Genomic DNA, 13,136 nt, shown 5'->3' with positions numbered 1-13,136 from the left:
TCTTTTCGTATCCCACCCAAACATCCACTTAAACATCCCACCAATTGACCCAACGCCACTGTAGAAATGACTATTTTTGACGAGATAGCCGAGAAAACCGGTGACGATCAGTGGGAAGAGTGGAAAAATCAGGTTCTCGGCGCAAGAGACGAAATTGCTGCATTTGTCGCCAGTCGTCGGCAAGGGGACGAGGCTAGAGAGTTTATTAACTGGTTTGAGGGCTCCTTCAATTTCTGTCTCCAGGTCACGTTCGACGATGGTGGCCCGGATGCCATTATTCGGTTTCCAGGGCTGGGACACACCACTTTCCGCGAGGAAAAGATCGTGACAGATCCTCAAATTCCTTCACGAGCAGACTACGATTCCTGTCCCACGACTAATAAGCTGGGTGTTAACAGAGAACAGTCCGCAGAAGTTTGGACCGTTCATTATCTCGGATTTTGTTAAGAGAGTTCACTTGTCTAATATCCTAAAGGACCCCGCCAATCGACAGAGGCTCTACTTGAACCCAAATATCGATAGACGAACACTAGACATTATCTTCGATCAAATCGCCGATATCATGCTTCAGCTCTTCCAATTCAATTTCGACCACATCGGAGCCATCTTAAAGGACCCTGCGTCAAACGCATGGTCTGTTACTAGAAGACCTCTAACCTACAGCATGAACGAGTTGGCAACTACCGCCTTCTACCCTATCGATAAATTCCCTACCGCTCCGTTTAAATCTTTAGTTGACTACTTTAGGTCCCTCATACGCGAACACATAACCCATCTTTAGACCCAGCGCAACCTCTCCACCAACGCAGAGAATGCTCGGGAGCGGTATATTGCTCGTCATTTGTTTGCACAGCTGGTCAACAAGTACTACATCGACGACGACTACATCGACGACGACTACAGGCCTTTTAAACTCTTCTGCGACGACTTCCGCCCCCAGAACATACTCGTGGACCCGAAGACGCTCCGCATCACCGCCGTGCTTAATCTCGAGTTTACAAATACCATACCAGCCCAGTTCTCGCACAAGCCGCCGTGGTGGTTACTGCTAGCGGGGCCGGACTCGTATCTTTTCCGAGGTCACACCATAGAGGAATTCGTAGCGGCCTTCGAGCCCCGTTTGGAGCAGTTCCTGCAAGCAATGCAACGGGTTGAAAGAGCAAGGGGGACGCCGCCACCTGGCGAAAAGCCGCTTTCTTGTCTTATGCGTGAATCGTGGCGCTCGAAGCGGTTCTAGTTTAACTACGCGGCACGGAAGCCGTTCGACGTTGACGTCCTCTTTGACAACTGCTTGAAGGAGGGTGGCGCTGGTGTTGAGTGGCTGGACGAGGAGGCGCGTGTAGGGTTGGAGCCGTTCGTCCAGATGAAGATGAAGCAGTCGAAGGCAAATGACAGCGATTGCACGAAGTTTCTTTAAGGAGTTTGGTAGCATTGTACCGTTCGTCATCTGAGGTAAGTTTTCCATCCTGCAATCGCCTAGCATCATCATAGGCTGCCGCCACACCACATGAACTGTTCAAAGGTATGTTATTGAGGGTCGTCCGGTGGAGAAGGACATTCTGTTTGTGGAATGCACGTGTTTGTCAATGATCAACTATAGAGATATTCAGCCTCAAGTGCCATACTCGCCTCTTCTAGTTTAATACCCTGGTATCAAGACCTCTTGCGGTCGGGAATGCTCTGGATCTCGGGACTCACCATACTGATATAATTGCTTGCTATACGTGCCATTGTACGCACCTGCGGAGGCCTCCAGGGTGGCTGCTACGCGGGTCGTTATGTCCGGAGATTTCCACCCCGCGAGAGCAGGGCTTAGTACACGTGTCGTGGTGATAGATATGTTCGCCAACGAATACGCCTATTGATTAGCCTGAGGTGGCACAGTCGCCTCACTCGCGTATATCACGATTGCGCGGGGTTGTGGCGCAGGGGAAGCCAAACGTGGGCAACCGTAGCTCGTCCGCAGAAATCTCCGAGATGTTTGGGGTGCGGTGGCAAGAAGGGAAGTCACGACGCCGGCGCCACGCCCCGGGAAGGAGCGATGCGTGGAGAGGGGCGTCGTGAAGCGTGATTGGTCGACGGCATCTGGCGAGAGGCGAGAAGGTCGGTCATGGCAAGAGCATTGTCTCATCGGCGGGTAACCAGGGCCGTCGACCGCCTTACCTCGAGCCTGGGAGATGCAGACGCAACGTCCGTGGATTGTCTCTCCCGCCATGTCTTCTGCCCTGCCCGAGTCTCCTCTGCGCGCCCGTCCGCCGGCCGTCGTGACGCCTCGACGGCGCGCCTGCCTTGGCCTGCCCGGGCTTCGGCTATGACATGGGTTGCTGCACTGTGAGTTGGCAGAGAGTCCTCGACCACACTTCTCGCCTGCCAGCTTCGCGCACATTCGGTCGCCTGCGTTTTCGACGCGCATCTTGCCGCCGCACGAGCAATTGGGCGATCTACGGTGCGCTCAGCTAGCACACGATCTTCTGGCGGCCGCGCGACAGACAGACCTATACCGCGTCCGAGACATCAACAAACCTCCCTCGCCGCGCGTCTAGCCATGCCCTCGCGCTGACCATCTGTCAATTGGCATCGCTCGTCCTTCGCCTGCCCTGCAGGGACCGTCGCCGCCCGAGCACAGCCGCTGTGGCTGACCAGAGCGAAAGGGAGAGGTGACGGCTCGCCTTGTCGCCGCGACGACAGCGCACGGCGCGGCCACACGCAGGCGCATTGGGCGAATCGCGCCATATGGGAGTCGTTGGGAAGAGTCGGTGAAGCATGCATCGAATCGCGCTGCTTTTCCTGCTTGCGTAGGGGTATGTTGTAGTCGTGCTCTCCCAGCCCCCGAATTACCCTTCACCATCACCACCAGCCTCCCCAACCACCGCCCTCGACCTCGCACGCAGTGATGGCACTGCTCCCCTGCCGTTATCTCCCCCCTAACAGAGTACCCATCAGGCATTGCAACATTCCTCGAGCGATCCCACTAGTCTCAGTGCTGCGCGCCCACCCGCCCGACGCGGATATCCACGCCAACCCACAACCACCACCGGTGGACGTCGCCCACGCCTGGCGGTGCTCAATTGCGCGTAGCAGTTCGGGCCCGTCAAATTGACGTCTCCGGGCTCCTCAGGGCTCAACCTGCAGCAATCTACGCCGCAATCCGCTGACGAGAACCACGATCACGACCGGCACGTTCACGAACCCTACACGACATCGTTGCAGCAACGCCAGCAGCAGGCTGCGGAGTTCTTTCGGGCACAGCATAATTACTCGCGAGCATCAAGCTCCTCTGGAAGCGCGGCATACAGTCTACGGCGCACGCCCAATTTCGAGGATCCGCGCCCCAGGTTAAGGTCCGCGTCGCTAGACTCTGCACCACCACCACAGCCACAACGCTCCGTACGCTTCGCAGAGCACTCGCAATCGAGCTCCCGCCCAAGCGCAGCCGCCCAATCGCGAAATCCCGACCTCTTCGCCCCCCATCCCGCTCTCCGCATCTCGCGCCGGACCGCGTCTGCCATCCGCTTCGTCCTCGAAGAAGCAATACGCCTGCCGTATCCCTTCACACCAGATCTGGCTGAAGAAAACGCGTCGATGTCAGATCTAACAGGCGGCAACGGCCGGGCCGCCAATGGCGGTGCGCGCACCGCCGCGGGGCCTGTCCCTGTTAGCCAATCTGACCGCTCAAACATTCGAACGCCGCAGATGATCATGAATCAGCGCCGTGAACGCGAAGCAGCTCGGCGACAGCAGACTGAGGCAGAGGAGCAGCAACGCAAGGCCGAGGAGGAACAACGGCGGCGGAGCGCAGAGAGAAGAGCCCAAGCTGCTGGCGTTGCTGGCGCCCCTACGACCACCGAATCAGGAGCTCAGAGGCAGCCTCAGTCTACTCTAAGACCCGGCGATCCCCAATACACCCAGTATCCATCTGCAGGAGGAGCGGCGCGGCAACCGGAGAGGGTCGTGCCGGCATCAGCTGCACCGGTCCCTCCGATATCAAGTCAAGCACAAGACCCGACCGCGGGCACACAATATGGCAGACCGCGGGCGAGCTCACAATCACAGCAACAGCCCCGCCCTGTCCCTGCGTATCAGGCTGGTGCTGTGCCGCCAAGCGATTCTCGACGACCACCACCCACGCAGCATACACGGCGTCCTTCTGCTCCCGCCGGTTCATCACAAGCAGGTCCCTCAACAGCTCCTCCGCCGCCTCCCCCATCAGGTGCCGGGCCGTCAACAGCACAACCGCGCCAGTCGACAACCTCCACATTTCCGCATGCATTCGAGCGATGGGAGACTCTCTCTTCACATTGGGAGGGGCTCACTTCCTACTGGATACGGCGGCTGGAGCAGAATACCGATGAAGTTCGCCGAGAACCGCTGGCCCAGCAAATGTCGCGCCAGATTACGGATCTGTCAGCAGCTGGTGCAAACTTGTTCCACGCTGTTGTCGAGCTGCAACGACTACGAGCCTCGTCAGAACGCAAGTTTCAACGATGGTTTTACGAGCATCGCCAGGAGCAGGAGCGAGCGCAAGAGCGGGAAGCCCAATTAGAGCATTCGCTCAGGGTAGAGCGAGAGGCGCGTGCCGAAGCCGTAGCCAACATGGAGCGAATGGCTACGGAAAAGAAGAACGCCGAACGCGTGGTTCAGGAAATGAAACGTGAACTGCAGATATCTAAAGAGGAGGCGAGACGGGCTTGGGAAGAGCTAGGACGACGCGAGCAAGAAGAGCGCGATCGCACTTTCTCACTACGTGAGGGCCAGCCTACAGTAATAGGTGGCGTGCAAGTGGTTCCTATGGCGCAAGGGATGGGCAGGCATGGCAGTGTGTCACATCGCACGCATGGTGGGGAAGAGGCATACGGTGCAGGGCCTAGTGGAGGTCAAGGCATCGAACAGCACTACTCTTACGAGGAAGGACAGTCGCCAACTGATACAGACCCCTTCACCGAGGCATCCCGACACACTGCTCCCCTTCGCCATGAGCCTGATGTGCCTTCTCTCGCTCAAGGAACCTATGTACCATCAGGTGCCGCAGCTTCATCATCCCGCCAAGGTGGATCCTCTCGGCCTTCAGAGCAATCTCAAGTGCCCGCTCCATTGCATCCTCACCATCGAACCACAAGCGCGCAGCAGCCTCCCACTCTGGCCACTACCTCAGCGCCGGAAGCGTTCTATCACCAGCCGGAAGCCTATCTACACCAAGAAACTGCCACAAGCATTCCAGAAGACGAGGGGTCTTATGTGACCACGCATGGGGAAGATACCTCCGAAGGTGAAGAGGAGTATGCCATCGACGAGTTTGGCAACTACATCCTCGATGCATCTGGCCACCGTGTACCTTTCCGGTCACTGCGCGAACGCGATTCAGACGAGTATGACGTGCAAGAGGATCGCCGTCGAGAACTAGAGCATTTGCAGCGCTACGGTACCGCAGCGACGGATCCGAGCAGATATGCTACCACGTCCACTGCCGGACCCTCATATCAGGGGCAATACACCACGTCGGATACGCCTGATTATAGCGGAGCTGGCTATGGCAGTGAGTGGATGGGTATGAGGCATCACCACCCGACAAGATTGAGCGATGTGATGGAAGAGGATGAGAGGAGTCGGACATCACCCAGCAGAGCAAGCCAGGCGAGCCGAGGGAGATACTGAAGAATTTGGCAAAAGAGCGCAAGCAATTGGATGGGGCATGCTATAGGGTTTGCATAGAGTTCCGGGTGCCTCGATCGGCGGACGATAGATCGCTCGTGTTTTGCTATGTCGACTTCGTCACTTTTTAGACTAATACTTTGTTTCCCAGGCCTGAGAACGGTTTCGGGACCGACGAGTTCCTAAAAAACACGCCCTCCCCCCTCGACGTCGCATCCGCACGAATACGCCCCCTTTCAACTCCCTACCTCTCCGCCACGTGCAACCGCACCAGACCGATACTTGCCTGTGCAGTCTATCCCCGTTCAGCCGATCGCGTAGCCTACGTGCTTCCGCCCAGCTTTGCTGTAGCATACTTGCAACCTTGGTCTTTCGGTCGTGCATCTCGGCATCGTTTATTTCTGCATATACTTATCGTATGCATATCTTTTGCCCGCGCGAAGAGGATCACGGCGGGTTAATATACCTTTTCTTTCCGCGCTCATATCCCCTACAACATTTTCTCCTTTCCCATTCGATACGGTCGTACTCGGATACGGCATTGGCGCTTCCTTCGACCGCCTTTCGACCCCCTACGTCCTATCACAAGATTCAAAATCGATTGTGGGGCCACATCTTGTGCGTTCTGGCGGTGGACCAAGCGTCCATGTTCAATATTTCTGTCTCGATTCGCGATGGAACAAAACTTTTTCTTTTGTCTCTTCCAGCATTTGATTTCGGATATTTTACCCTGTATTAGTAGCACTTCAACAGACAGCGTGGTGTTTGGCGGGCATTGGACTAGGAAGAATGGGGCAACCGGGCGATGGGCACGGACGGGCAGCGTAATTGGGCATTGTGTGTTTGAGCTGCAATGCTGTTAGGGTAGAGCTAAATAAAAGGATATTCGGCTCGATTCTTAAGATGCTATGTGAAGTTGGTCGTAGATTGCAAGACTGATGCTGAGATCACAGCTGCCTAGAGCATGTTCGACGTCTTATTCCGTTCTATTAGCAGGTTCTCGTTTTTGCATGCATCGACACGGGCACTGCCGACCAGAAGACAACGTGATACAGCGCTGAACCTAAATCCGTCATCCGGTGTAATGTTCTTCCCCGGCTTCCGCTTGAAGGAGAGTAGTAGTACCGTGGCAACGCGAGCGGTATCAACGCCCAATGCTTGTGCGCATCTGCGCCTGGAGCTGCCTGGCTGTCACAACTCGTATCTCTGAAAGGTTCCAGCCTTCCGCCAGTATCAATTGGACGTTTGGGAAGACTCGTGCTGCACAAGGATATGCGTATTTGCACTTGTGGCTGCCTGGCGCCACAGATGCGAGCGCCTTCATTATCATCAAGCCCCGTGCGCCCTTGCGTTTAGGCACTCACATTGCGGGGAGCGGAACATAGAATGAATGGTACAGACCGCTTTTGATGTACCAGAGGTCTGCTTTTCAGAGATTGATTTGATTTAAATGGTACCTCCTCGGCTTTGCTTGCGTTGTTGGAAGTGTTGTTTGTTTGTTGAGATTGGGAAGGCAACCGTTGAGTGGATCGTCCGGTCTGTCGGGCGTCGAACCAGTTCTAGCCGTGGGAAGGACGTCTGACTGGTTTGACTTGACTTGACTTGAACTTGCGAACGAAATTGCATCTGAGCTGGACTAAACGACTCATTGTACCTTCAGTGTGGGAAAACACCCCCATCCCATCGACGACCGATACGCAGCGAGTCGGTGGCAGGATGGCACAACACCACGCAGCCCTGCAGCATCTCACGCTCCGCAGCTCGCCTCCGCCTCCGTTTCGTCCTCCGAACGCTCTGCCTTTCACCATAGTCCGAAAGGACGGCGCGGGAATCGGAACTCCCACTGACCGAACCGAGACTGCTGCTTTGTCGACGGACGCACTGGATGGACACGAGAGGAGTCCTAGGACGGCTTTTGAACTCGTCCAACCGAGGGCGCCGTTTGGGTTGCCGTATCACAGGCGAATCTACGGCCCGGCGGTTGTTGCTATGCCTCCAGACCGGATTGAGACAGATCGTTTGGGGACTTGCGAAGTCGATAAAGGCGGTCTCGTCCAGGTCAATACGTCTTCCTCTCCTCCTCTTACAACCGCAAAACCTCTCCCCGAAGACCGAAAGGACAGTGCCACCGTCTCCAAGCACGCCCTCACGACAACATCTCCGTCAACGTCCACACTCCCCAAAGTCTCGCAAGCCCCGACCCCTCTCTTCCAACTCCCAGACTCGCTCTCCCCGTCCACCCCACGCTATTCCGGTCCAAAACGCCTCCACAAACACGCATCTCAGCACCCCAACTCGACGAACAAGAAAAACCACACGCTCCACCAGCTCCTCAAGTCTACCTGCGAAGCCTCCTGCGCCCCCATCCTGCGCCGCGGCGTAGCCGTAAACTCGGGCCTAGATCTGCTCCTCGCCGAACCGACGGTTGTGGATTTCTTGCTCCTGTGCGTGGGCTCCCTGGAGGAACTGTGGACGTACAGAAAGACGAGGAAGAGGAGCACGAATAGCGGGTTGAGGCTGCTTCCGGGCGAGTGTCCGGTGAAGCGGTGTATTCTCCGGAGGGTGGTGGATGCGATGGACTTGGGGCCTTTGTTTGCGCTGGATGCGAGGAGGGGAGGAGAGGATGGCGGCGTGTCGCCGACGAGCGAGGAGACGGCAAGGCCGGCGGAGAGCTTTCCGACTGCGCAGCACTTCCTCGCAACGCTGCCATTGACACAACGCGCCCTCTTAACTTACATCCTCCTCTCGCCCTTCGCCCACCTCTCCCTACTCCCGCATAACTCCATGTGCCATCCCGGCCCCCTGGAAGCACCCCGCATCCACTTCTCCTTCCCCACCATCCCCTGCACGCCCTTCCTCCCGGCGACTTTCCTCGTAACCCGCCAGCCGCCCCACAAAGAATCCCTCTTCGCCACGCACTGCCGCCGTCCCGCGCACACGCGCCTCACCGTCTTCCACGGCACGCACCCCAGCCGGCTGCCGCTCATCCTCAGCCAGGGCCTGCGCAACATGAGTGGGACGCTGTATCAGGCGCACGGCCGGAGTTCGGGGAAGGGCATCTATCTCGCGAGGGACAGTACGACAAGTCTGTGTTATAGTCATGAGGTGCAAGCTTGGCGGGGGAGTCGATGGCGGGAGAGCGGGGAGGGCGATGCGGAGGAGGGGGTTAAGGTGCTGTTGGGGTGTGAGGTTGTGGTTGAGGAGGAGAAGGGGGAGGATGCGGTGTTTGTGGTGAGGGATGCAGGTATGTTTGGCTTTTTCTTTTGTGTGTGGCGCGGTTTTCTGGGCTGGTGATGCGGGAGCGGAGAGATAGGTGGGATGGTGATGGAAGCTGACTTGGTGTAGGAACAGTCGTTGTGCGGTTTGTGTGGTTGCTGCCGGATGGGGTGTGTAATATGGGGAATGGGTTTGAGCAGGAGGTTAAGGAGGCGATGGAGGTGCTGAGGAAGAGGAGAGGGGAATGAGGGAGGAAGATAGTAGGAGGTGTCTGTGTTCATAAGGATGGTGCCTTCTGGGGTGGAAGTTCGCTCGGATGGAAGACCATTTGACGCGCAGTTGCTCGAGAAAGCGCTCCCTCGTCGAGCTGTGGCGTGGTTGAAGGATCTCGGTTTGGTCGATACCGATTCCGAGGACTGCGTGCGAAGCTCTTCCAGAACAGCCAGCGACAGTACCGTATCGTCGCTAAGTCCTGACCGCCGGATACCTAGGAATGAAGCTCGACGATCCATTGTCAATCAAAAGCCTTCTCGACTCAAACACATCCAACCCAACGAAACCCCATCTCCTCCTCATCTCGCAAATCCCTCTTTAAGCTTAGCCTTCGACCAGTCAATTCAACGAAGTCGTTTCACACTCTGCCGTCATGTTGCAAAAGCCCCATAATACCCCCGCTGACGCCATCGCCATCGCCATGGGGCTAGGCTGAGCATCTCGGCCCACCAGCGCATCATTATATCAAGTCCACCCGGTTCCGACGTCAACAATAAAGTTAATGCGCCCCGCAACGCGCATGCCAAATGCGGGTACGAGATCCCGTTTCGCGATTCATTCGAAGAGAGAGCGAGAGAGAGAAGATCCACAAGCCATCCGTGGGTGGATTGCGGAACGTCATGACTCGAGTTGGTCCATCAGCCGCAAAATGAGAGAAATTGACATGATGCAATGCACGTGCGAGAATGCGGCGAAGCGCGAGAAATGACTCGAGAATCATGCGACTGTAGTGCGAGATATGAATAAATCAAGGCGAATTCTGAAATTATTGAATGCGGCGTGGATTGTTGTTGTTGTTGTGCGGAGAGCCGTCTTACTGTACTGGCAGATGGCGGCGGTGCTGGTCTGATGCGTGGAAGTCAGACATGGTGGTGGCCTAACGCAGGGAAGTTCGGGAGGATGCCGCCCCGCAAAATCGGCGTGCTTGAACGAGCGAACGAGTGGATTCTCAAAGGGCCTCGGATGCGGCCGGAAGGCTCTCCGTGAGGAGAAATCATAGTGTACCGGTATGGCGCCTAGGCGAGGCAACTGTTGATGATGGCTCTTTTCTGAGAAGCGCGTTGAGATGCGGCTTGCGACCCTGATTTTTCATAACTGGAAGCCATTCTAAACAATAGTCGCTTTTGATGCATCGCGGAAATATTAGGTGGGAAGCGCGGAAAGCCTGCCTGTCGTGCTGAGCTGGAAGCTCTTCAGTGAGTTAGCGCGGGAGGATCTGGAGCTCTCCCCTGCCGTACGCGACATAATAACCTGGTCTTGATGAATGCTGTGGCATATATGCTGTGATGAGAGAAGAGAGGCTGAGCATGAGATCTGTGTATCTCTTCTCGTGGTCAGAGCATGCAGTTGAAGTTGCTGGGAAGCGGCGTTAAGAGCGAGCGGAATGCAATGGTACTGTCGAGAAGCACCTCGGTATACCTGATAGAGGGTTTAGCGGGTCATGTCAAGATCGGACAAAAAGAGAATTAGATGTTCAGCATAGTGTGCTGAAATTCGCCTGAAGAATTCATATGGCCCGCAATGAACGCTCTCACCGATCGACGTGTCGTAGAGAGAGTCCGGAAAGTGGGATTCTTGATGCTAGGAGAGCAGTTCGAGTTGACCAGTCCCCCGAGGTAAGCTTCGGATGACAGCGAAACGGCGATGTGAACCGTCCTACACTCTGCCATTTAGTGTTCCTGAACTTGTTGTGACCCTGCGTGAGCGCAACTTCGTTGTCTTGTACGAGCAAATTCTTGAGAGGATTGATGCTGCGAAGAAGTCGAGGAAGCCGTCATGTTCCATTGGACCCTGATAGTCCTATATTTAGAAAACTTGACCCGCGGACATGGTAGCTGGTACTTCTACGGGGGCCACACTCTATGTAACGGTCCTTTAGCCGCTCGAAGTGGACTGAAGACATCGGGAGCGAACGAGACCACCAACAGAAGCCAGCAACATATCCATCTTTAGCTTTGCGAGCTAAGCACAGTGTCGTTGCGGACCAAACTACGAGCGTCTACCTCAGCGCTCAAGCTAGTGAGCGCGCTGGAGAATATTGATTGCACATTCCGGAGGAGGGATTTGACGATGACATGGTATTGTGGAGATGCTCGGATGAATTGGCAGACAATAGTCCGGTTGCTGTTACGCTTGTAAATGGATGGTTAGTTAAGCAAGAAGTCGTCGTAATGTTCTGACGTGCAATCGCAGAAGCCACGATCTGGACTGCTGCATGGACTGCGAGGCACCCATGGTTCATCGCTCGTACGCGAGCTCGAATCGTTCTGGAAAAAAGGTGCTCTCGCACGCGAATCGTGAGGGCGGGACCGACTTTCCTCGTCCTGATGGCGTACAGGAGTGGTTTCCTGTCCCCACTTAGTCAGATATCCATGGCCCGGCGTAGCCTCAGATACAGTCGGAAAGCAGCTGCGGAGCGCCATGACGCTAAGACCCGATGTCTTGAGGCCCTGAGAATAATCATTCGAACGTCTCAAGATGTCGGGAGAACGGAGTTTTAGAGAGCGAGGTCTTCGTACAATTCGATGGAAAATGTACAAACTACTGGCAGTTTGATGCAGCCGGTGTTGTTGGTTCTTATGCCAATGCTCGAATGAGGGCTTTGTAATCTCTGCATCGCGATACCAAGCCGGTAGTCTCACGATGTGTGCGGTCTGAAACCTCGACAGCTCGCCCACCACGTTGGATTCAGAATTTTCGCCCAGCCAGTACTCGGCCACAATGGGTCGATAAAGAGCTTTACATACCCCTACGTTTGAAGTCAGGGCCGAATTAGCTTGGCGACGTGGCAAGAAAGTCGTCCTCTCATCCGGGGAATGATGCTAGAGCAGTACATCTGAAGAAGTGGAGAAACTTGAGAGCCCGGTAGTCTTTTGTCAGGATGGCTCACCGTGTTACCCGTGGACCTCTCAACTGTAAAATGTCATCATGATGGAGCACCGTCCGAAAATGCTCAGTTGTTTCCACTAGCTCTCGTTGTCGGCGAAAGGAGCTTAAGGGTACCGACCGCTGAAGGGGACCATTAAAGGAGCCCTCGGCGCTGGATAGAGCCGCAGGCCGACCTTCAAGGCACGAGGCGCCATCTAGGGATTGGCAAAAGGCAGGGGTGTTTCGTTGTTGAAGCTTCGGACTTTGGCCTTCGGCTCTCCACACACACAGATTGTATGCATGAAGTCGCATCCCTGCACCCGAGCAGGGATCCACGCTCTAGATCTGCGCGCTAAGCATCGTACCCGCCAATCAGGGATAGGCGTCAGTAACCGCTGTGGAGATTCATTGGCTGAGCTTCGGCTCAAAATAGATTAGGCCCACGAGCACATCAGCCCTCCGATCAGCACTCTGATATACTCATTCACAGCATGCCTACCTTGCACAAATGCTCTGCTGGTGTTACTCGTTCACCACGAGCATGCCACTGTGAGACGCTAGAGACCGCCTACCTGGCTCCGTCACGCTTCGTTTTCCAATCGCTCGAAAAGACGGACGTTTCTACAGCGCAGCAAATAGTTTCTTGGAAGCTTCGCGTTGCTCAATCTTTCTGACCGCGTCCGCTCTCGCATGCTTAGGTACGTGTAAAGCTTTGCCCTCCAATGGAAACCATTTTTTCTGACGCCGAGCGCAGTCCCGGGTCCCGTCCCATCACCGGCTGTGCCGCGCTGCTGGCCCCTTGTCGGCAGGATCGCCCTGGGGAGCTGTTAATTCTGCCTCTGATATCATATCAGGCTGTGCGCGGACTTCGGACGTGGGGACTAGTACCCAAGCTGCCGCCACAAGGCCCAGTTACACTTGGCTCAGCACTCAGCTCTCAGTATCAAGCCCACTGCAGGACCAGTCAGATTTGAGAATAAGCGAGGCGTCTTAGGTTTGATGCCCTCAGCCGTGAGAGATCAACCCGATCTAACTCAGCCCTTGACACGCCGCATCCCCACGGCTGTGGACGGCGAATCGGTCCTGAAACTCGCCTTTCCTGTCTAGGCGCCAGTTCGGGGTCAGGCAGT

General features: G+C 55.8%; 3 protein-coding genes across 3 annotated transcripts; all 3 read left to right on the top strand.

Moving 5' to 3' along the window:
• Nucleotides 1-66: 66 nt before the first annotated feature.
• On the top strand, nt 67-1,577 carry BU26DRAFT_544325 (phosphotransferase enzyme family protein-like protein; the record flags this gene model as incomplete). The annotated part of the gene is made up of 4 exons (XM_033831732.1): nt 67-243; nt 332-733; nt 782-1,150; nt 1,238-1,577. 4 exons carry the CDS (start codon nt 67-69, stop codon nt 1,415-1,417), a joined length of 1,128 nt encoding a protein of 375 aa, XP_033676812.1. The 3' UTR covers nt 1,418-1,577.
• Nucleotides 1,578-2,316: 739 nt separating this feature from the next.
• Nucleotides 2,317-5,652, top strand: BU26DRAFT_511211 (uncharacterized protein; the record flags this gene model as incomplete). Its single annotated transcript, XM_033827277.1, has 2 exons — nt 2,317-2,331; nt 3,079-5,652. The coding sequence occupies 2 exons, from the start codon at nt 2,317-2,319 to the stop codon at nt 5,650-5,652; spliced, it is 2,589 nt and encodes an 862-aa protein (XP_033676811.1).
• A 1,713-nt stretch (nt 5,653-7,365) lies between these two features.
• On the top strand, nt 7,366-9,113 carry BU26DRAFT_571552 (uncharacterized protein; the record flags this gene model as incomplete). The annotated part of the gene is made up of 2 exons (XM_033834151.1): nt 7,366-8,893; nt 8,995-9,113. The coding sequence occupies 2 exons, from the start codon at nt 7,366-7,368 to the stop codon at nt 9,111-9,113; spliced, it is 1,647 nt and encodes a 548-aa protein (XP_033676810.1).
• Nucleotides 9,114-13,136: the final 4,023 nt, after the last annotated feature.

Source organism: Trematosphaeria pertusa, assembly GCF_010094035.1.
Source record: "Trematosphaeria pertusa strain CBS 122368 unplaced genomic scaffold BU26scaffold_22, whole genome shotgun sequence".
Classification (NCBI taxonomy): domain Eukaryota; kingdom Fungi; phylum Ascomycota; class Dothideomycetes; order Pleosporales; family Trematosphaeriaceae; genus Trematosphaeria; species Trematosphaeria pertusa.
This window is presented reverse-complemented; position numbering and strand designations above follow the sequence as displayed.